Source organism: Alligator sinensis, unplaced genomic scaffold (genome assembly GCF_000455745.1).
Source record: "Alligator sinensis unplaced genomic scaffold, ASM45574v1 scaffold9_1, whole genome shotgun sequence".
In the NCBI taxonomy this organism is placed as follows: Eukaryota; Metazoa; Chordata; order Crocodylia; family Alligatoridae; genus Alligator; species Alligator sinensis.
In genome coordinates, this window is record NW_005842304.1 from 142,874 (window position 1) to 165,864 (window position 22,991).

Sequence of the window (22,991 nt, forward strand, 5' to 3'; positions counted from 1 at the left end):
CAGGTTGAGCACTGCTGCAGTAGAGAATCCAATATGCATTTCAAGCACATACATCCATGACATTTATAGCAATCTACAACAGTAATGTCTAACATAACGTATAACTAGTCACTGTGGGGAAAACCTGGCCTTACTGAGCTCAATGAGATTTTACCACTGGGTTTAATGTGTCAGAAATGTATTCTGCTTGTTTATCTGAATGCAATATTAGTTGAAGCAAGTATTATTTATCAGCAGGGCCGTCCCTAGAGGGGGTTAAATCAGGGCGACTGCACTGGGCCCCACGCTTTGGGGGACCCCGCGGAGCCAGGAGCAGTGGTGTGGTGACTCCATGCTGCCGCTGGCTTCACGTCCATCTCCTCGCCCCCCGCCCCCCCAAGCCGGCTTCCTCACATCTGAGGGCGGGGTCCCGCACAGGCTGATTTGCCCTGGGCCCTGCACCCTGCTCGGGTCATCTGCTTATCAGTTGTTTAAAAACAGCCTTTCAAATTTTTCTATGAATTTTTTATGTAATTTTTGTTATAGTCCTTTTTATCTTTTTTTCTTGTTCTCTTCTGATGTGAAATACCTTCCTGGTATCAACATTAATGTTTTATTGAACCAAATGCCTTTTGACACACATCAACGGTAACAAAAGACAATCTATCTTGACTTTAGAAAAGAAATTGTGAGCCCTATTTTAGCTTCACAAACTACTCACCTGTTTGGTAATCTGTTGTTTGATTGGTAGGAAAGTCATTACAACTTAAATACTTGGTAAATTGAAAGCTTTGGGGTCCCTATTTAATATCTGTATCACTTTACATTTGATTTCCAACCTGTTTCTTCATCATTTTCTTTTCAGAGAATGCCTACAATACATACAATTTCTCCTGTTTTCCTCTAACTGGTTTTGATTCTTAATAAAGTCTAAACATAGGGCAAAACTGTAGTCCCAAGAGCTTCTGGAATATGCGGTAGGGGGAAAACCTTTAAGTGTTTGAGAAGAAGACATTCTTATGAAAGCAGAAGTCTTCCAAAGTACTGTGGGAAATATGCTGAGGTGTGGGATTTCACACACCTTTACAAGGGTGTAGTCTGTATTCCTCTAGTGCAGATTTGTTGGTGCTTACTAATGCACAGGAGGTGAAGCTATTCTACTGCACTATGCATACCACTTCTAGCATCTCCTCCCCATCCCTGATACATCTGCACCCTTCCCCTCACATACTCCAGTCCCCTTTATACTAGGCACATCTGCACATGCATTAATGTGCTGTTGCTACTGCGCATTAAGTTTAGTACCTCTGGGTGCCTGTACATGAGTGGGGAGGCCGCTCTGACACGCTGTAATTACAACATGTCAGAGCAGACTCAATTAATCAAATCTGCTGGAGCGTGGCAATTACTGTGCTCCAGCAGAATCCTGCATCTTGTGTATCAGCATCTCCACATTTCAAAATGGCGGCGGGGGTGCTTGCACTAAAGCTTGTGCTGATACACAAGATGTTGCACTGCTTTAATTAAAGTGGCTCTTGGAGCCCCTCTAATTAAAGTGCCACCCGCCAATCCCCAGAGCATGTGTCAAAGTGCCCTCTAATATGAGGTACAACATAAATGCGCAGTAGCTGGTGCTAATGCGCAGTAGCAATTGTGCATGTTCTTTGTGTGACAATGCACAGACGACTAATTCTACTGCGCATTAGCAGTTTTTGCCGTGATGCACTAACGTGCAGTAGAATTAGTCTACTGTGCATTAAGTGTCTCACGTAGATGTGCCCACTGGGTGGTAAGGAGGGTGAAGGTAAGGAGGAGTGAGGGAGTGGTGGCACTGGGATTGCAGCAGTGGAGATCCTCTAGGGGCTTCTCCAGTGACTCTGATTTTCCCACTGCTGTAAGTTCACTTTGTCCTTTATAAGCAGATTTTTGCACAATGAAAAGTGCATTTTGTGAACAAGGGAATCTGGTCCACTATCTGAAGCATGACTTATTCCAAAATGCTGCTTAAAAATCACGCTCTTATTTTATGGGCTCCATCTTCATTGGCTTGGTGTATAAAAGGACATTCTGTTTTCTTAAGGACTTGCCATGTGTGGCTACGCAATCCAGCTTGATTACTTCACATGGACCAAATCAAGCTCTGTGGATGGCGAGCTGCATATGGGAGGCTGGATCCTTTGGCTAGCCTTTGAGAAAAAATGAAAAGCTTCTGGGTGCCTGCAACCTATGCTGGTTTGGAGAATAGGTCTGCTTTGATTACTTAGCCATTTCTTTTTCTTGGAATCAATGAACTGCTCTGAGAGAAGGGCCTGCAAGAGACTTTGGTGGGCTTTTAGTTCTCTGGCTGGGCAAACAAGCCAGCTGGCTATACTTGGACTGAAAAGCAAAGTGTTGCAGTTGATCACAAAATGTGAGCACATAGTATACTGTCTGGCTTCCACCCTCACACAAATATTTTGTGATTTCCCTTAAACCTTTCAGTCCTAATTGCAGATATAAGTTGGCATTCAACAGGAGTGGGTAATTTTTTATCAGAATAATCCAGTGCTTCAGAAATACGTTCTGTTATATACTTTATTTCTGATTGTATTTGTCAACAGACGAATTCTACACTTATATTATATTTTTGCTAAATTTTGGGGAGAAAAAATAAGCAATGAAAGCAAAGCATTGGATAATGAGATTTGGGGATATGCCTCTCATTCTTTTATGTAGTGATTCCCAAAGGGTGTACCGGGAAATGCTATTGTGCTGCAAGACTGATGAAAATGTACTCCAAGGATCTCCCTTTGTGAGGAGATAAATGCTCTCCTGCCCTGTCTAGCACCCTGCACCTGCCCCTGCTACTCCAGCTGTTCCTGCAGCTGTTCCTTTTGAACTGTTGCCGCCGCCACTGTTTTTCCCTGCACTTCCCTACCCTGAGGCAGCCCCTGTGTTGGCCCTCACAATGCTTCCAGCAGCATGCTCTGTTGCCAGTGGGTAGGCAGGCGGCTCATCCTCTCCACTGCTGCCATGCTCAGGGGCTGGCAGAAGAGGCTGTGGGGTGGTCACTGAAGCGTGAGACCCTGCAGAAGCCACTTCAGCAACAGTGCTGCACTTGCACCCTGAGATACAGACCAGGGACTGGGAAGGGGCAGACAGTGGAAATAGCAGGGCACAGCTCTTTTTTTAAGCCATTTTTTAAACAGTAAATCTCAGCATTGGTATGATTTCATCTGGCAGGGGAACACAATATGTGATGTTTTGAAAAAAATGTATATCTAGATACATCTTTTTCTGTTTAAGAGTGAAGTGTAGAGTGAATTTTAATCCAAGGGAAAAAAGTGTGCCCCAGGTATCAAAAGTTTTGGAAACACTGGTCTAAGGCAGGGGTTTTTAACCTTTTTTAACAAGTGTACCCCTTCTGGTGGTGGCAGCCGGATGACAGGGGGGTTGATAATCCCTGGTCTAAGGTATCATATAAGTGCAATGACTATGATTTCAAGATACAAAAAAATGGTGTTAAAACAGTCTGTTTTCTAGGAAGCTTTTTATGAAGTGACCAGTATGCAGTTTACCTTGAAGTTCAGACTCTCCTTTATTATGGTTTTCCGGAGTTTTATAATGGAATCGGATTCTTCTGTAGCATTCACAAAATGATAATCCTGGATAAGTGGGAAGCCCCTTTGATTCAACAGTTCTCTTGTAATTTTATTCATGCAGGTCTTACATTGCCGCTCATCAGAGACATCTAAATGAGTACCAACAAGAATCACGGGAGACGATGAAGCACGAGCCTGTTAACAAGAACCATATAATTTATTATCTCAGTGGCGAAACCTGATTTTTCTTTGGCTGTGCACAAGCAACCTGCATAGTGCAGTCAGAACAACATAAAGACTCTGGGCACTTGTACATGTGATGATGTGGTCATGTACATGTGACGAAAGTGACAAGAAATCACTATTTGTCTAACGTAATGGCGTAACCGTATATACGTGCACGATATCTTTTTGTGTCAAAAGTTTTTTGAGCATGGCAACTTAGACCACCTTGATGTATTTTAGTTTGGTCATGCCAAATTGTCCCACTGTGGACAAAAGAACCTGTTGCACATACATGTCACATAGCTCCTGCCACCTCCCTGTGCTGCCCTGGGAACGGGCTGGCTTGCCCTTGGGGCAGTGTGGGAAGGTGGCAAGAGAGCACCTGGGTGTGCTGGCAGCTGGAGAAGGTGGAGGGGATGGTGCATGGAGAGCTGGAAGCCTGGGCAGGCTGGTGGAAGCTTGAGTTTGGTGGGCTTCCTTCCCCGCTGCCTTCTCTGGCCGCCAGCACACCCAGACACCTTTCTGTCACCTTCCCACGCTGCTTCAGGGGCAAGCCAGCCCATTGCCTTCCTGCCACCTGAGACTGCCCGGAAATGGGGATGGTGCATGGGATGCTGGAAGCCCACCAAGCCTGAGCTTCCCTGAGCATGCCTGGGCTTCCAGTGCTCCGTGCACCGCTGGATTGGCCTGGGTGCTGCCTGAGAGCTGCAGCAGCACCTGTGCAGCTAACACCCTGCCTGTGGTAGCCCTGGGGGTGCCACTGCTGTGGTGGGAAGCACTTGGCCTCCCTGCAGCTCAGTGACTGTGACCCAGGAGCAGCTCGTGCGGGTAGGCTCTGCTGGGGGTGGGGAAAGTGGTGAGGGGGGCACCACAGCTGTGGAGGGAAGGTCTGGGGCTCCCTGCACTTCAAGGTCCGCCAGCAGCTTGACCCCCAACAGCAAGAGAGGCAGGCAGGCTTCATGAGAACAGAAAAAAAGGACTGGGCCCCTTGCCACTTTTCCCCCCCCTCCTCTTGGCGAAGTGTGCCCACAGCCAGGGAGAGGAGGTGGGGGGAAGCTGCAGGCGGGCCATCACTGTTCCGTAACAGTGACAGAAGCCCCTAAATTGAAACAGTGGGATTTTAATCCTCACAATTAAAAACCTACCAATTAAAAATTCACCATTTTCAATTTAGGGGAACTAAACCCCCTCACGTGTATAAGCACCCTCTAAGACAAGGGAAATGCAGCCAGATTGATTTCTATTGTCTCTCTCCTTATAATTTATATTTGTCTATTTTCTTCTCATCAGTGGAAGAAGACTGACAATATCGGGAGCTCAAAACTGATTTATTTTAATTTTACATTTTGCCTGACTTTGTAAGTCATAGAGTTTAATTTAGGTGAGTTTATGGAATAAACACTAGAGCAAAATGTGAAACAATGTGTCTTGCAATATAGTAGTTTTAAGCTGTATATAAACTGTATATTAAAGACTGGGCAAGGTAATAAAATGTATTATGCCTGTAAAGCATTATTTAACATGTACAGATGATCTTGAATCAAAATATGGATACAAACACTCTTCTCTTTAAAGGGGTGTTTGGATCAAGGTTCCAATATTTGCAGCTCAGTTCCATTTCTAGGAACTTAAATTCTAGCAACTCAGTTTTTCACATTAAGAAAATAAGACTGAATAACAACACTATTAATCACTGTGAAAAATGGCAGTTGGGCAATAAAGGCAAGGCACCAAAATGGTAAAGGTCAATATGTTAACAAAGGTCTTTACCAAAAACTCATTAAGTGTGCCCTATAACCTGCTACCCTTAAGGTATAATGATGTCTAAGGAGAAAAGGAAAGAGTATTAATGAGTAATGACGAAAGATGAGGTAAAGCTATTGATCAACCGCTGATAAGGTCTAACTGAAAGCAGAGAAAAATACTCACCCTCTTAGGGTGGAATTCTACTTTCCTTTGTCCATCTAAATGGCTGTTTTCTAAGTGGCATTTCTAGCACTAATGTGCAGATAGCAATTTTATTGACTTTGCAGTATGGAGGGATCAGTGTCAGCATGACTATCAGGACCAGCATTTGGAATTTGTGACATAGCTGTGCTTTATCATTTTATACAAAATAATATCAGAACTTGCTAAATTCTTACTATGGATGACATCCATAAATCCACAAAAAGTATGAAGAAATTTTCTTACACAATAATCTGCATTCCAGAAAGTTTCTCATCTTAAAGTTTCTACTAACTGAACAACTTCCCAAAAATATGAGGTAAATTTAATGGTTACAAACAGTTATTTGGAATTTAAAAAAACATATTACAGAAAATTTAGCCCGCTACCTTTATATTAAACAGCCACGGTTTCATAGCATCCACTTCTGCTTGCCCTTTGCTGAGATCATACACAGCAAGATACAAGGCTCTCTGGGTCATAAAGTGGGGATGAGTACTGTAAAACTCTTCTTGTCCTAAGTGATACAGAAATAAATACTTTAGTACTTTCCATACTTCACTTCCACAAATCACAAAAAAGCAGAACGGCTTTTATCCTCAATTTGCTAATCTGCAAACCCAGTTAATTCTCACAAAATAGTCAAAGTGAAACATTTATCCTGTACTACATGTCAATAAAAAACAACCATTTTATAATAAAAGAATGCTAAGGTTGCATGATTAAGCGCTCAAAAAACCAGGAAATGCCAAAATTTAAGTTACATATGTAATCCGAATATTCCTGTCTTATGCACGTTACAATAGAAACTAAAATTAAAGGATAACATACCATTTCCAAAATGAAATATCAAATCACAATTATGCTACTTATGTATTTCCTAAAATATATTTCCTGAAATACATACGCAGGATCTTGTCTGACTTTCTTAGAAAGAGCCCATGTAAGTCACGTATATGTGGAGTGGAGGGAAAAGAGGGGTGGGAACCATAGTGAGTGAACTTTTCTTACAATACACATTAAAGATTCAGTGCAAAAATTAGAAGTCTACTGAAAATTTGCTGAAATATATGAATCTCTTCAGTAGTTTCTCTTCTGGAGTCCTGATCCAAATTTGTAAAGTACTTAAAAGTCTAATCCAAGATAGATTCATGGACTTCAAATAGGCTTCAAAAGAATTTGAACAAGGAAATTAATTGGGTCTAAGTCAATTAAATTTACCATCAGAGGCTGCTTCATTTCCTTGACCTTCCAAAAATTGCTATCTTGTGGAGGATCATGGAACTAGAGAGACAGATTTGGAATACTGGTACTGAAGACAGAACTATATGCTTCTAAGATAAAACCTTTTCTACCCCGGATAACCCAAAAGCCCACAGTTTCCTCAGAGAGACTAAGGTTCAAGCCTAGTCCGACAGAAGAACAGGGTCTCGAACATCAGTCTTCTACCTCCTAAGTAAATGACCTGCCTACCGAGCTATTGACTATTTTTAAGTGGGACATGGTCTTCTCCCTCTGGTTTTACCAGAAATCCCATCCTTGTCAAAACAATTATGTGTACTTACATGAAAAGTTCTGATTTCAACAAACTGACATTTTTTAACAACAACAACAAAAATTCCATCAGAAAATTCCTTACTAATTCTAGGCAGAATGGTCTCAGCCCTGACCTGACCTGTGCCAATCTAAGCCCAATTACATTCCCAGGTATATTGGAACATACAATGGAAGGCCTTCTTGGGCCACTGAGTCTACTCCCCTGCATTTGCAGGCAATTGTTAACTGGGAGAACCCTCAAAAGTCTCCACTTCACCTATAGCTACAAGGAACAATATATAAAATACCAAGAACATGTAGTAACATAAGAAAGGTCATAGAATCATAGAAAATTAGAGTTGGAAGGGACCTCAAGAGGTCATCTAGTCCAGTGTTTCTCAACCGGTGGGACGCGTTCCACTGGTGGGATGCAAAGGTAGTCTAGGTGGGACCCGAAGTTTCAAAAATAACTACTGTAATACTTCAGTGAAGCCTCTCTTCAGAAGTCATGTGCTCCAGCCCCTTAACCATTTTTGTTGCCCTCTGCTGGAGTCTCCAATTTTTCCACAGTTTCCCAAGTGGGGGGCTCAAAGCTGGACACAGGGCTCCAGACTGGCCTCACCAGTGCTGCATAGAGGGAAAGAACCGCTTCCCTTGATCTGCTGGCAACGCTTGTACTAAAGAAGCGCAATATGCAGTTAGCTTTCATTGCAACAAGGGCACACTGTTGACTCATATTCAGCTTACTATCCACTGTAACCCCCAGGCCCCTTTCTGCAAAGCTGCTTAGTCAGTCAGTTCCCAGCCACGGGACCGTTCTATATGTAGGACTTTGCATTTGTCCTTAGCAAACCTCATGACATTTCTTTGGGTCTAATCCTCCAATTTGTCCAGGTCTCTGTGAATCCTAGCCCTACCCTCCAGCATACCTACTACTCCCCCCAGCTTGGTGTCATCTGTAAACTTGCTGAGGGTGCACTCTATGCCATTTTCCTGGTCATTGATGGAAATATTGAACAAACCCAGTTCCAGGACTGATGCCTGGGGCATTCCATTTGATACCGGCTGCCAACTAGATATCAAGCTATTTACTACCCTCTGAGTCTGACAATCCAGCCAGTTTTCTATCCACCTTACAGTCCATTCATCCAACCCATATTTCCTTAGATTACTTGTGAGAATGTTGTAGGAGACCACATCAAAAGCCTTGCTAAAGTCAAGGTATATCAAATCCACTGGTTTCCCCACATCCACAGAGCCAGTCATCTCATTATAGAAGGCGATCGAGTTGGTCAGGCATGACTTGTTCTTGGTGAATCCATGCTGACTGTTCTTAATCACCTTCACCTCCAAGTGTTTAGAAATGGCTTCCTTAAAGATCTGCCCCATGATTTTTCCAGGGACTGAGGTGAGATTGATCGGTCTGTAGATCCTTCTATCCTCCTTCTTCCCTTTCTTAAAGCTGGGCTCTATACTTGCCCTTTTCCAATCATCAGGGACCTCTCCCCATCACCATACATCAGCGTTTCCCAAACTTTTTCACTCCATGGCACACTTACCTAAATAAAAAAGCACCACAGTACACCGGACCATGGGGGAGGGGGGATGGTGGCCAGACAGACAGCATTTTGGGCTGGAGCCATGGCCCCTGCCTGGCTGGAGCCACGCTCCCAGTCTGTCTGCGTCTGCTGCAGCAGCAAGCGGGGGGCGTGGCTCCAGCCCAAAATGCCTCGGCACACCTGGATGTGGCTGACGGCACATCGGTTGGGAAATGCTGCCATACATTTTCAAAGATGATGGCTAGAAGCTCTGCAGTCACATTGGCCAATTCTGTTAGTACCCTTGGGTTTATCCTATCCAGCCATAGACTTGTACATATCCAGCTTTTCCAAATAGTCCCTAACCTGTTCCTTTGCCACAGTTGGCTGCTCATCTCCTACCAAACTGTGCTGCCAGCTGTAGTAGTGTGGGAGCTGACCCCACCTGTGAAGACTGAGGTGAAAAAGACATTGAGTAATTCAGTCTTTTCTGCATCCTCTGTCACTAGGTTGTCTCCCTCATTTACTAAAGGACCCACCCTTTCAGTGACACTCCTCTTGTTGCTGGCATACTTGTAGAAACCCTTCTTGTTACCCTTCAGATCCCTTGCTAGCTGCAACTCCAATTGTGCTTTACCCTTCCTGATTTCATCCCTGCACGCCCAAGCAATACTCTTATACTTTTCCTTAGTTGTTTGTCCAGTTTTCTACTTCTTATAAGCTTCCTTTTTGTGTTTTACCTTACTGAAGACTTCCCTGCTAAGCCAAGCTAGTCTTCTGCTATACATGCTAGTCTTTCTGCACATCAGGATGGTTTGTTCCTGTGCCCTCAGTAAGGTTCCTTTAAAGTACAGCCAGCTCTCCTGGACTTCTCTCCTCTTCAGACTGGCCTTCCATGACATCTTGCCCATAAGTTCCCTGAGTGAGTTGAAGTCTGCTTTTCTGAAGTTGAGGGTCCTTACTCTGCTGCTCTCTTTCCTTCCTTTCCTTCAGGATCCTGAACGCAAATCACCTTGTGGTCACTGCTGCCCAAGTTGCCACCCTCTACTGCATTCCCCACCAAGGTCAGTGAGGGCCAACCTTTTTGGCATGCATGCCACAAGGTAAGCCTTGCTTCCATCCCAAGTGCCATTCCAGTCCCCTTCCCCTGCCTAATCTGGTGCTCCACTTTCTGCCCTCTGCCTTGTCTCCCTTATCAATCTGCTGTTCTGCTTTTTGCTCCATGCCTGTACTCCTTGCCCAATCTGTTGCTCTGCTTTCTATTTCCTGCCCCCTCCCCAACCTGCCACATGTCACATAGAGAGGCTGTGGGTTGGGCAATCATAGTTTCATAGTTTTAGGGTCGGAAGGGACCTAATAAATCTTCTAGCCCGACCCCCCGCCAGGGCGGGAGAACAACAAAAAACCCTAAAAACAAAAACGGGACTCAAATGAGTCCAGCCAGGTAGGCATCCAGCCTCTTCTTAAAGACCCCCAGGGTAGGGGCCAGCACCACCTCCCTTGGAAGTTGGTTCCAGCTCCTAGCCATCCTAACTGTGAAGTAATTTTTTCGGATGTCCAATCTGTACCTCCTCTCCATCAACTTGCGCCCATTACTCCTTGTTATGCCAGCGGGGGCTAGGGGAAACAGCGTCTCCCCCAAACCCTTCTGGTTCCCCCTAGTGAGTTTATAGACGGTCACCAGGTCCCCCCTCAGCCTTCTCTTGTGGAGGCTGAATAGGTTCAAGTCCCGCAGTCTCTCACTGTAGGGTCTGCCCTGTTGTCCCCGGATCATGCGGGTGGCCCTCCTCTGGACCCTCTCCATGTTGTCCACATCCCTCCTGAAATGGGGCGCACAGAACTGGACACAATACTCCAGCTGCGGCCTGACCAGCGTCGCATAGAGGGGGAGGATCACCTCCCTGGCTCTACTCGAGATGCACCTGTGGATGCACGACAAGGTCCGGTTAGCCCTGCCAACCATGACCTCGCATTGTCGGCCCATGTTCATCTTGGAGTCAATAATGACACCAAGATCCCTTTCCGCCTCCGTGCTCTCAAGTAGGGAGCTCCCCATCGTATAAGTGTGCTGCTGGTTCCTACTACCCAAGTGCAGCACCCTGCACTTGTCCGTATTGAAACACATCCTGTTCCTGTTTGCCCACCCCTGTAACCTATCCAGATCCTTCTGCAATCTCTCTCTCCCTGCTAGCGTGCTCACCTCCCCCCAAATTTTGGTGTCATCCGCGAATTTAAACAGGTTGCTTTCCACCCCAGCATCAAGATCGCTGATGAAGAAATTGAACAGCGCAGGCCCCAGGACCGAGCCCTGCCATAGGTAAATGAGACTCTTCTTTTTGACAAAGGCTTCACTGGAATAATGACCATTTTTAGGGAAAAAATCCCTAGGTGAAGAAAGAAAACGGTGAGAGAAAGAACACTGGGAATAAAACCCTTCTAAAACTCCCATTTAAATCAACAGAACTGGGATTTCACCCCAGGTTTTTGGTTATCTGAATTCTTCCATTGTGTTGTTTGTTGCTTAGATGCAAACATATTACTTGCAATGGCCAGATGTAAAACAAATCAGCTAACATGTTTAATATACTCTGAAGAGGCATATCCATTTCCATCGACTTGAACATCACTATTGCACTTAGAGGAAGTACACAAAAAGAAGATATTGTATACTGTTATGTTTGGTAGCCATAACCTTCTTCTTCAGCAATCCTTCACAGTCGAGGATGATTGTTTGCCATGATTATCTTATTTGTGGATCTGAAGATGGCTGATGAGGCCAATCCAGGATAGACAGACTTTGCTGCAACTTGGGCATGTTTTCATGGGTGTCGGTGGCTCTGGATTCTGCTTTTCCATCTCCTGTTATCATCGTAAAGTTTCAAAGCACTGAGATACTTGCAGCAGATTCTTCCTCCACTGGGGTGGTTCTGGGTGATGGTCTCTGATGAGTTGATGTTGAATTATTTCAAGCTGGCCTTAAGGATGTCCTTGAAGTGCTTTCGCTGCCCTCTTTTTGGGTATAGACCTTGACTGAGCTGGGAGAATAAAACATTCTTTGGGAGCCTGGAGTCAGAAATCCGGATGATGTGGCTGGCCCAGTGAACTTGATGTAAGATGATCATCGCCTCGATACTTGTAGTTTTTCCTTGCAAGAGTATGTTAATATTGGTACATCTGTTTTCCCGCTGGATTTGAAGGATCTTCTGCAGGCAGCGTTGATGGTACTTCTCCAGTGACCTGAGGTGTCTCCTGTACAATGTCCACATCTCAGCTCCAAACAGTAAGGTGGGGATTGCAACTGTTTGATAAACCACAAGCTTGGTTTTGGATCTGATGTCGTGATCTTTGAACATCTGTTTCCTCAGGTATTCAAAGGATGCACCTGCATATTTCAGGTGATGTTGGATTTCTTTGACAATATCAGCTTTCTGTGAGAGATGGCTTCCAAGGTATGGGAAATACTCAGTGTTCTCCAGGGTCTTACCGTGAATCTGAATTACTGCAGCTGGGAACTGCTCATTAAGATCTGGTTGGTGGAGGACCTTAGTCTTCTGAATGTCAAGCATCAGTCCCATTTTCTTGTATGCCTTGCTAAGGATGTTGATGATTGCCTGAAGGTTTCCTTCTGAGTGAGCACAGTCTATAGCATCATCAATATACTGAAGCTCAATGACTGATGTCAGGGTGGTTTTGGATTTGGCTCAGAAGTGACTGAAATTAAATAGCTTACTGTCCAATCAGTAGTTTAGCTCCACTCTAACTGGAAGCTTGCTGATGATCAGATATAGCATCACAGTAAGGAATATCAAGTAGAATACTGGAGCAATGACACAGGCTTGCTTAACTCTCATTTTAACCCCAAAGGGATCTGTGATAGATCCGTTACTGAGGACCACCAATCACATACTGTCATGGAGCAGGCAAAGAATGGTGACGAATTTCGATGGGCATCCATTCAGAAGGATCCTTCACAGTGCTTCTTGGTTGACAGAGCCAAAGGCTTTCATGAAGTCAAAAAGATCATGTAAAGAGATTTATGTTGCTCTCGGCATTTCACCTGCAGCTGGCAAGCTGTGAAGATCATGTCAGTTGTGCCTCTTGATGCCCTAAACACACACTAAGATTACGGGAGAAACTCTTCAGTAAGTGGAAGGAGACAGTTCAGGAGGGTTCTCACAATGATATTTCCTGATGGACAGCAAAATGATCCCTCTGTAATTTCCACTTTTGGACTTGTCTCCTTTCTTGAAGAGCTTTATAAACATGGTGCCCCTGAGGTCATCTGAGATTTCCTCATTATTCCAAATCCTTAATATGAGGACATGGAGCTAAGATGTGAATTCCTCTCACCCCTGCTTGAACATTTCAATGGGGATTCCATCTGCTTCAGATGCCTTGTTGTTCTTCATCTTCTTGATTGTTTTCCTCACCTCGTTAAGGGTTGGAGGAATTCTGGGATCGTCTCTGACTGGTTGTTGTGGGATAGAATTGAGAGCACTCTCTTAAACAACAGAGTCTTGATTGAGATGATCTTAAACATGCTCCTTCCTTTCTTTGATCAGGTCTCCTCCATCCTTAGGTCTCAAAGGGTTGGTCCCCCGAGTGCTCAGATTGTAGATGGCTTTGGTGGCACTGAAAAAAAACCTCACATACCATGGATGTCAGCAAGATGTTGAATCTCATTCACTTTGTCTTCCCACCATCTGTTCTTCATATGCTGGGTCCTCCTTTGGACCTTTGCCTTGGCTTGTTGGTAATTCACTTTCTTTTGCTTGGAGTTAATATTGTTTGGTCAAGCACAAAAAGACTTGTGCTTGCAGTCCATCAACTCTTGGATCTCCTTGTCATTCTCATCAAACCAGTCCTGAAGTTTCCTGGTAGAGAATAGAAATGCCTCTTCTCAGGTGCTGATAGTGGACTTGAAGGCACCGCAAGTGCTATCGACTTTCTCCCATTGTTGTTTACGGCATCTTCCACCAGTGCCAGTTTTTTGTTGAGGCACTTGTGGAAGATGTCTCACTTGATTGGGTCCTTGAGTCCTGTGATGTTGATCTTCTGTCGGCATTGCTTCTGCTGCAACTGTCATTTGGGAGCCAGTTTGAATGACATTACCAAATGGATGAGTTGGTGATCTGCCCAGCAATCATCAACTCCTAGCACAGCTTGCATAATGTGGACATCTTTGTGATCCTGGGCATGAACAATGAGTATAACCTCAGATGTTTGCAAACAGCCCTCCTGGCTGTTTGGAAGTCACATTATTAAAGATCTACTGCCAAAAAAAGTGATCAGAGTACAGTTAGTGTTGAGATTTAAAAAATGTAATTAATCACTAATTTACAAAATTCAGCAATTCACAACGTGTTCCTCTGTCTTTAATGTGAACTGGTAAGATTCTGCTGCATGATATTTGAAATTTTACAAATTGCTTCTTGGAAACAGCACCATATAGATGTATTAATAAGGACAATATTTTAATATATTGTTGAACCAAATACCTGCAAAATCCCAGACATTTAGTATCAGCTCTTTCTTCACTCTGCCTTTCACTTGAACCGTCCAGTCCTTTACATCTATACCTACTGTAGCTTTCTGAGCTCCCATATCTGAGCGCTTGCATTTCATTAATTGTTGCAGCAGTGTAGTTTTACCACTGCCAGTGTTTCCCACAATCATGAGTTTCATTCTGTTATAAGGGACAGACTTCTTTAGCCGTTGCTGAAGAAACCTGGCATAAAACATAATTTATAAGTATATATTACAGATCAAAAGAAGAACAAACAAGGGAACACACACTCAGTTTTCTACTTAATCTCAAGATTTTAATTTCCATGTGTTATTGTAACAGCATATATTCATCCTGCTTCTTTAAAAAGTGTTTACCAAAGAACTACCCTGTGAGTTTAAGTAGAATGAAAACACATTCGTTGTCAGGAACATCACATATTCAGCTAATAAAGTAGCACTATTACATTTTCATATGGTTATGAACCATGCTGTTTTGAGAAACTACATGTTCAACAAAGCCACAGCTAAACTGAGGATCATATACACAATCCAGGATTATTTTTAAAAGGCATAACTCACAATGAAAACCAACACAATATATAAAAACAGATAAGAACATCAATAAGCAAGGTTACAAACCTTATAATGTCTCTGGCTTTGAATCCCACATGTTTGAAATCTAAATTAAGATTTAGCCCATCTAAAGGAAGATCCCAGATTTTGGACAACTTTCCCATTTCATCTGGAAAGGAACTCAAGTCAGGATTATAACTGACATCCAGAGAGGTCAAGTTTTCAAGGAAGCCAATCTGAGGAGGGATCTGGATAAAGGAAAGGTAATAAACAACTATGCATTTTATAATAGTGAGGGATTTTTTGTGCAGCAGGATGACTGTCTCAAGCAAACTTCTGATAAGACCTAACACGTCTGGAATTCCTGTCTTCCAGTTATTATTCTAAAATTATTCAGTACACAAATCTAGTATCTCTGATTGGAGAAGAAAGTAACTCAAAGATGCTATATACATTTTACAAAGAAAAACATGACAAATATTGTACTGTCATAGGAAAATACAATACATACATTAAAAACAGAGATTAAATGTAAAATATGCATGGTGACAGACGATTTTCCTATTAGAATCTTCAGTCACAAAAAGTAGTGCAAGAAGGAACAGATTTGATTTAGGGCTTATCTGAACACACAGTGATCATTTAAAGACCACACATAAATATGAAAAGTATTTTGATTTTTTCATATCTAAAAACTCAAGCTTTACCTCTGTTAGCCTGTTATGGGACAGGTGTAGTTTTTCTAGTCTAGACCACACGGATGCTTTTTCATTCAAGTCCAAGATGCTTATCTGATTGTGATTAAACAAGAGTTCCCTTAAGTTTAAGGATTTCCAGTGCACAGGTCCAGGTAGGTTTATGATTTTATTGTTACTTAAATCTACTGACCGCAAACTGAAAGAAAAAAGCAGCAAACAAGGGAAAAATTAACAGAAAAAAATAAAATTTAGACTAGCTATAACTATATAAGCACACTACTGTATAAACAAAGGGATTACATATTAGAACACAGCTTTCTGATAGAAATTTTCTTAAAGGAAGTAAAAGTAGAAAGCGAAAGTAAATTGCTGATTGGAAAATATTGCAAGATATTGGAAATAAATTTTGGATATCTCAGAAAAAAATAAGAAAGGAAAAATATAAAGAAATACACTACTTCAGTAAATTATACTTTTACTTATAGTTTACATGTGAAATTACATGGCTATGGAAAGCAGCATTCAGATTGTATTGTGTATATTTATTCCAGTGATGGAATCAAAGATGACACTTTTAACCTGCTGCACATGCATTCACATTAATACTGGATAGTAACAAAATCACTCATTATTTACACAGTATGACAGGTGTACCTGGTGATGGCCAGATTAAGAAAAAGAACAGAACTAATTTCTGCTTGCACTTACACTGGGTCAATACTGAGAAACTCACCTGAAATCAAAAGAATTAATTCAGGTTAACAGTCGTATGTCAAAGAGAAAAATTTGGGTTATGACTCGACTGTACAACCAAATAAGCAGACAATATGTAATGGGATATTTTGCTAAAATAAATAAACTTAAGAGTGTTCTTTTAAATTTACCATACTAACATATCTACTTTTATCTCTTCCATCCCTTGTGTCAAATGATTGCTAGCCTTGCTTTTTTTCCTACTAACATTTCAGATACATACACAGACATACACACTCTCCCAGGTAGAACAGGAATAGAAGTGGCCACAGAGAATCACTTTTGAACATTCTCAGAAGGACAGACCAAATGCCCAGGGTGGAGTAAGCTCTAACATCTGTGTAAGTGCCCTAAGTGCCATTTATGTCTCTAAGTTTAGGAAAAATGTAATTGCTATTTACATGACAAAGGGGAGTTGGATTTGGGTCTGTGGGTTTCTCTGAAAATGCCTCTGAATATGGATGCTGGAGAAACACACAATGAAATTCCTATTTCCATTTATTTTCAATGCGTAACATACTGGACAAATGCACATGTGTTTATTTCAATGTGCAACATACCCGGTGCAAGAAACTCATTCAACTCCCTTCCAACTTGTCAGGGCTGGGAAAACTGGAGCATAAGAATTGTTATTCCTTCAACAAGTCTATTTTCTTCAGTAAGGTTACATTTTACCATGTTATGTGCCATTAAATTACAACTACGCTACCACTACGCTTGGGAGAAATACTTAGTCCAGATTTGTTTACTATGCAAGCACCTGAGTTATTTTAAATAGGTCTCAACAACTTCTCTCAGATCAGTTCCTTCACACTGTCTCCCTGCCATCATCCTTTCAAACCCTAGACTGATTAAGCACTCTTACTTGCTACCTTCTCAGCCTCTGCAGTGCTCTTAACCCACTTCCTCCCCTCTTACATTTCAGGTACCAGTTCTGCTCCTCTACCCATTATCTCCCCTGGCTCTAGCTCTGGATCTCCATCCACCTCCAACCAATTTTCCTGTGACACCTTCCTATTATTCCTTCTGGTATCCAATACCAGTTATCTACTGAAGACTTACTTTTATAGAGAAGTGAAATCACCATATGCTTAATATTTAATGGAACAATGCTTTGAAGGAACAGGATAGTATGTTACACATGCAATTACTGAAAAATTCAATCCAGGAGGCACATGCAGTGTTGCTCTCTGGGAAGTGCTGTAGCTGTGATGGTTCAGGGAATATGAGAGAAGGGAGGGTTTTTTTTTTGCAATTTCTTTCATTGGACTAAAAGTATATTTGGGAGAGATTTTAGAAAGAGTACCCTTCTACTCTGTGCCCAAGAGCTTGTCTAACAGCTCTACTGAGTACACAGTTGGTTCAGTGAAAGAGATCATCAAAACAAACCTTCACTTATTATGTGTCAAAATGAAATACTGAACTCAGTCATGGGGCACATACACATGCAGGCATGTGCTCTTGCACCAGCTCAAACAGAAGCGGTGCAAATTTGAGCTGGGGCTTTTTGCCTCAGAACACATGCCCAGACATTCACTGTCGTGTGGGGCACATTGTGCCACTTAGGGAAAAATAACCCTGCTTCTCCCAGATCTGCAGCCAGGGGGAGCTAGAGGCTGGCCTGCAGTATAAAAAGCTGCCCTGGCAAGTAGCTCAGAGCTACTTGCTCTCAGAAGCTTCTGGAGCCTGACCAATTGGTACCTGGGGACACTACTCCTTGTGCCAGCTGGACTCCTGAAGCAGCCCTGAGAGTTCCCTGCACCCTCTACCCACTGCAGCAGTCTGGCAGTGGGGGCTGCGGCCTGGTTGTGACCTGCTGCCACCTAAGACAGCATGTGGCCCCAAGGCTGCATGCCTGCCAGACCCAGATGGGGACTGCATGGCCATTAGAGGCATCTGCACCTCTGGGCCAGCTGTCAGTGGGCTGTGGCGACACAGTTGGCCTATGTGCGGCACTGTTGCCATTTGTGCCACCGCCTGGCCATCTGGGCAGCTATAGCCCAGAAGATGTTCTCAGTGTGGTGGCCTGTTTTGAACTGTCAAAGCATGTCCTCCTGGCCCCAAGTGGCCAGGAGGTCAGCAACCTCCACCTGGGTCCTGGGTGCGAGTTCTGAGCAGGCTTCTCTGCCTGGGTCCTGCCACTTGACTCCCTAGCAGGAATTCTGGTGGTCCCTATTTAAAAACTGCAAAATCCCTGATAAAAAAATCCTAAAGTCACTCTTTAAAATACCCCCAAATCCATGTTCTTCCATAAGTAAAACAAAAGACCACTACACACACACACACACACACACACACACAGATTAAATCATTTGGGCAATGTTTTATTGATATATTTACAATTTTTAAGCAATTTGGAAGCCTACCAGTGCCTCCATCATCATCATAAAATAAATCCTAAATATGTGTATTTTTGATGTTTGCTTTTGGTTTCCTTATCACATGGTGGGTATATGATAGGGGGATGTGGGGTTTTCAGGAGGAGGGATGTGGGTGGTTGTGTGGGTGGGTGCGGCAGGAATTGGAGGGTATGGGGGTCAGTGTGTGGGGGGACTGTGGATGTGAGGGCACTGTGTGGGGGACTGCTTAGAAGGGGTGTGTCTCCTGCCCCTGGCAGGGCAGAGCCCCTCCCACAGAACATTGACTCTTCCCCCTGCAGGGTTCCAGCCCCTGCCCAGGGGCTACAGCACTCCTCCTAGAGCACCCTCACCCAGCCCCAGCCCCCTGCTGCCCCCCCTTCGTCTCCAGCCCCCTGCACATTCTCCTACAAGCAAGGGAACAAGCAGGAGGCTGGAGATGAGCAGGGAAATGAGTAAGGGGCTGGAGACGTTCCCCTGCTCATCTCCAGCCTGGCTGACTACCAGAGTGTCTCTGTGGAGGACCTAGTTTCTGGTTGCCTCGGGGCATGGTCTTGGACCGTGCCTTGCCCCGCTGTTTAGCAGTGAGGTTTTTTTTGACCCCTGGAATGTTTTTTTGTTCCTGCACATGCCTCTTGCAGCGGGTTTGAGACACTGCAGGAGGCACATGCGCGCTCATCTGAACACGTCCATGTGGTGCAAAATGGTAAAGCTTTAGACTTAATTAAAGGCATACTGCCAATATCTTTTGTGGATTGCTGGTATGAGGGTAAACCAATCTGTTTCTAGCTTAGGTGGCAAAAATGTACAGCTTAAAATTTCCTGAAATGTATCCTTCAGTAAAAAAATAGATTAATAGTTTGGAACTAAGGCAGTGATTGTCAATCAGGGTGCAATGGCACTCTGGGTTGCTGTGAGACCCTTTAAGGATGCTGTAAGGTGTGAGGGAATAAGCAAGATGTAAGGAGATAAGCACAGACTCAGGCTTGTCCCTCTCTGGCCAATGCCTACCCCCACTGTAAGGAGGTAATCTCTATAATATATTCATTATTTTTCTAAATTGGGTCCCATTCAATTCACAAAAGTTACAGAGGGGTGCCTCAAGTCCAAAAGGTTGAAAATCACTAATCTAAGGGAGTCAATCTTTTTTAAATTTGTTTAGAAAATGTGCCAGTTGCTACCTATCAGACCTTGGATTTAGTATTTTTAAGATGATTGCCTAGAAACTCTCTTAGTAGAAATATTCTGAATTTCCTGCTGATTAACAGCTCTTCTACTAGGCTTGCCTACACAGAGGAAATGACATCAACTTTAACAAATAAAACAACAACTTACTGTGGAAGAAGAAGAATTGCATCTGGAATATCAATAAAATGATTTTGAGATAAATTCAAACTTGTTATGCCAGATGATAAATCAGGTATGGTATCTAAAACAGGAAAGAAAGTAAATTATTTCCTTCATTATTTTTCAGCAGTACTTAACTTAGTTTATAAAGATACCGTTTTCTATATTGAGAGATGGATTGAACACCAGAAATTAGAACTGGGCATGTGTGTTTGCAAAGTGGCCACATGAACTGGCATTTAACGAAACAAATATTTACACTGTGCACCCAGATATTGACTGAGCTCTCAAAGACAGGACCTGGATTACTTTTTAGGACTTCATTTGATAAGTGAGATCCATACGTGAGGAGTTGTGAAAGGCTACCTATTTTATCAAAATAATTTGGCAAAAATTTTTACTTCTATGAGACATGCTGATATTTAATTTCATATCGTTATTTAATATTCTTGCAACTAGGGACCTACAAATATTGCAACTGCACGATACTTGCTGAAACCACAATATCGGGTGGGCTCTGAGAAAAACCATGGGCTCTGCATTTTTGGGGGGGGGTCCCTGGGGAAAAAAAAGTCTTACTGTAAATAAAATGCTGGCTGCCTCTGGGGAGCCAGCAGTCCTTGTGGCCACTGCCACCTAGCCGCACCGCCCACTGGGGGTGCAGGAAGGGGGAAGAGGGCTGCCAGCACAGCAAGATGGCTGCTACCCCCACCCCTCACTGCTTATTGGTTGAGAGGGATATCTGTCATATGGCTCTGTCTCTCTCCACCAATCAGTGGTGAGGGGCATGGCCACATGACAGGCAGCTCGAACAGCCAATCAGTGGTGAGAGACAGGTCCACCATGGCCCCTTGGCCAATTAGAGGCATGGGGTGGCCCGCTATGCTCCACCTGCAAAAATGGCTGCCAGCCCTGGGATCTTTCTGCAAAATTGGCTGGCCACCATCTTGAGTACAGCAGACCCCTAGTTATAACCTCATTTACCTTTTGGTGTGTTGCTTACACAATATATTCCTATAATTTAATCAATATAATAATATATCATGTATCTATAGCTTTATGTACATATATCTATAGCTCTATATCTGTATAGCTGTTATGCCTATAGCAAATAGGCAAGCCTGAAGTTTTGAAGTAGTCATATCTTTATATAAATACCTATAGATATATCTGCATATAGATTTCATAGACATTAGGGCTGGAAAGGACCTCGGAAGATCATCGAGTCCAGCCCCCTGCCCGAAGGGCAGGAAGTCAGCTGGGGTCATAGGATCCCAGCAAAACAAGCATCTAATTTACTCCTGAAGGTGTTCAATGTAGGTGCCTGAACCACCTCCGATGGCAGGCTGTTCCAGTCCTTGGGAGCTTGGACAGCTAAAAAATTCTTCCTTATGTCCAGTCTGAAATGGTCTTGCAGTAGTTTATAATCGTTTGACCTATATATATCTATATCAGTATATAGATATGACTACTTCAAAACTTAGGTATGTCTTTTTACTGTAAGCATAATGGCTACCTTCTGAAACACTAAGAAATTAGATCATAAAAAAGTGTTAAATAAAAAATTCTATATTTTCGATAGTGAAGAAAGAAATTCTACTAATAATTTAAATTAATCAGATGTTTCACTTATTGTATCTTTTCATAGGTAAATGCATAGTTAAATTTCTATGTAAAATGTGCTAAGCTATTGAATCACAATATGTATTACTTATCAGAAGACAGTACAGGTATAAAGCTATGTGGGTACTCTGTGCCTGGCTCATCTAAACCAAACTGATATGAGTTTAAATCAGTGGAGTTATATTAGTGGGAGGAAAGAATTGGGCTCCCTCCTTTAACAGGAAAACTACCACTCATTTATCCCTAGACACCAGTGGGCTAGTACATTATGTCAGACCACACTGTATTTCAAGCTTTCTTTATGTTATCTCATCTTCTTTGCTTTACTCTTATCTAGACAGTAATATGTAGCATCTATAGTTCACTCTACCTTTGTATTAGCAATCCTAGGAGACTTACCAAGTAAATTCATTCTGGCACTGAATATCTCCAGTTTTGTACAGTCCTTGATAAAATGTTCAGCAAGGGATGAAATATTGTTTTTAGAAATGTTTAAAACTTTCAGTTCCTTCAGGAATATGGGTGAACATATACTTGAAATTTTGTTTCTAAGGAAAAGTAAAATGAATAATAACAGGTTTTATACAAAACTATGTATGAACCTGATTCTACTACTCTTATGCAGGTGAAATAGTATCAGGAGTCTTACCTGACTCAAGGCCTGAAAGACTGGGATTCACATTTGTATGCCACTTGTATCAATACATGTGACAATATGAATACCAGAGCGATTGGTATGAAGACCATTAGGTTCACCATATAAATCAAACATCAGGATGAACATTAAAGTGTCATTTTCTGATTACTCACTATGGTTCAGCCTTGTAACAACACGTGTTTGATGTTAAGAACATGAACAGTTCATAGTTTTATAGTTTCATAGTTGGTAGGGTAGGAAGGGACCTGAGCAGATCATCAAGTCCGACCCCCTGCCATGGGCAGGAAAGAATGCTGGGGTCAAACAACCCCGGCAAGGTGTCTATCTAGCCTCCTTTTAAAGACCCCCAGGGTAGGAGCGAGCACCACTTCCCTTGGAAGTTGATTCCAGATCCTACCCACCCTGACTGTAAAGTAGTGCCTCCTGATATCTAGCCTGAATCTACTCTCCGTCACCTTATGGCTGTTATTCCTTGTTACTCCCAGTAGTGTTTGGGGGAACAGGGACTTTCCCATTGCCTCTTGGTCTCCCTTGGCCAGTTTACAGACCACCACCGGATCCCCTCTCAGTCTTCTCTTGTGGAGGCTGAACAGGTTCAGGTCTCGTAGCCTCTCCTTGTAGGGCCTGCCCTGCTGCCACCTGATCATGTGAGTGGCCCTCCTCTGGAC

General features: G+C 43.0%; 1 protein-coding gene across 7 annotated transcripts in view; it reads right to left on the reverse strand.

Annotated features, from left to right (window-relative positions):
* The window catches only part of LRRK2 (leucine rich repeat kinase 2), a 115,875-nt gene that overhangs the window by 38,987 nt on the left and 53,897 nt on the right, over nt 1-22,991 (reverse strand). For all 7 annotated transcript variants that reach the window (XM_025209714.1, XM_025209715.1, XM_025209716.1 and 4 more), the window contains 7 exons: nt 22,065-22,213; nt 20,031-20,124; nt 15,595-15,781; nt 14,954-15,135; nt 14,305-14,534; nt 6,122-6,249; nt 3,537-3,755 (listed from right to left, as the gene is read on the reverse strand). In XM_025209714.1, coding sequence (XP_025065499.1) covers nt 3,537-3,755; nt 6,122-6,249; nt 14,305-14,534; nt 14,954-15,135; nt 15,595-15,781; nt 20,031-20,124; nt 22,065-22,213 — 1,189 coding nt within the window. The remainder of the gene's footprint in view (nt 1-3,536; nt 3,756-6,121; nt 6,250-14,304; nt 14,535-14,953; nt 15,136-15,594; nt 15,782-20,030; nt 20,125-22,064; nt 22,214-22,991) is intronic.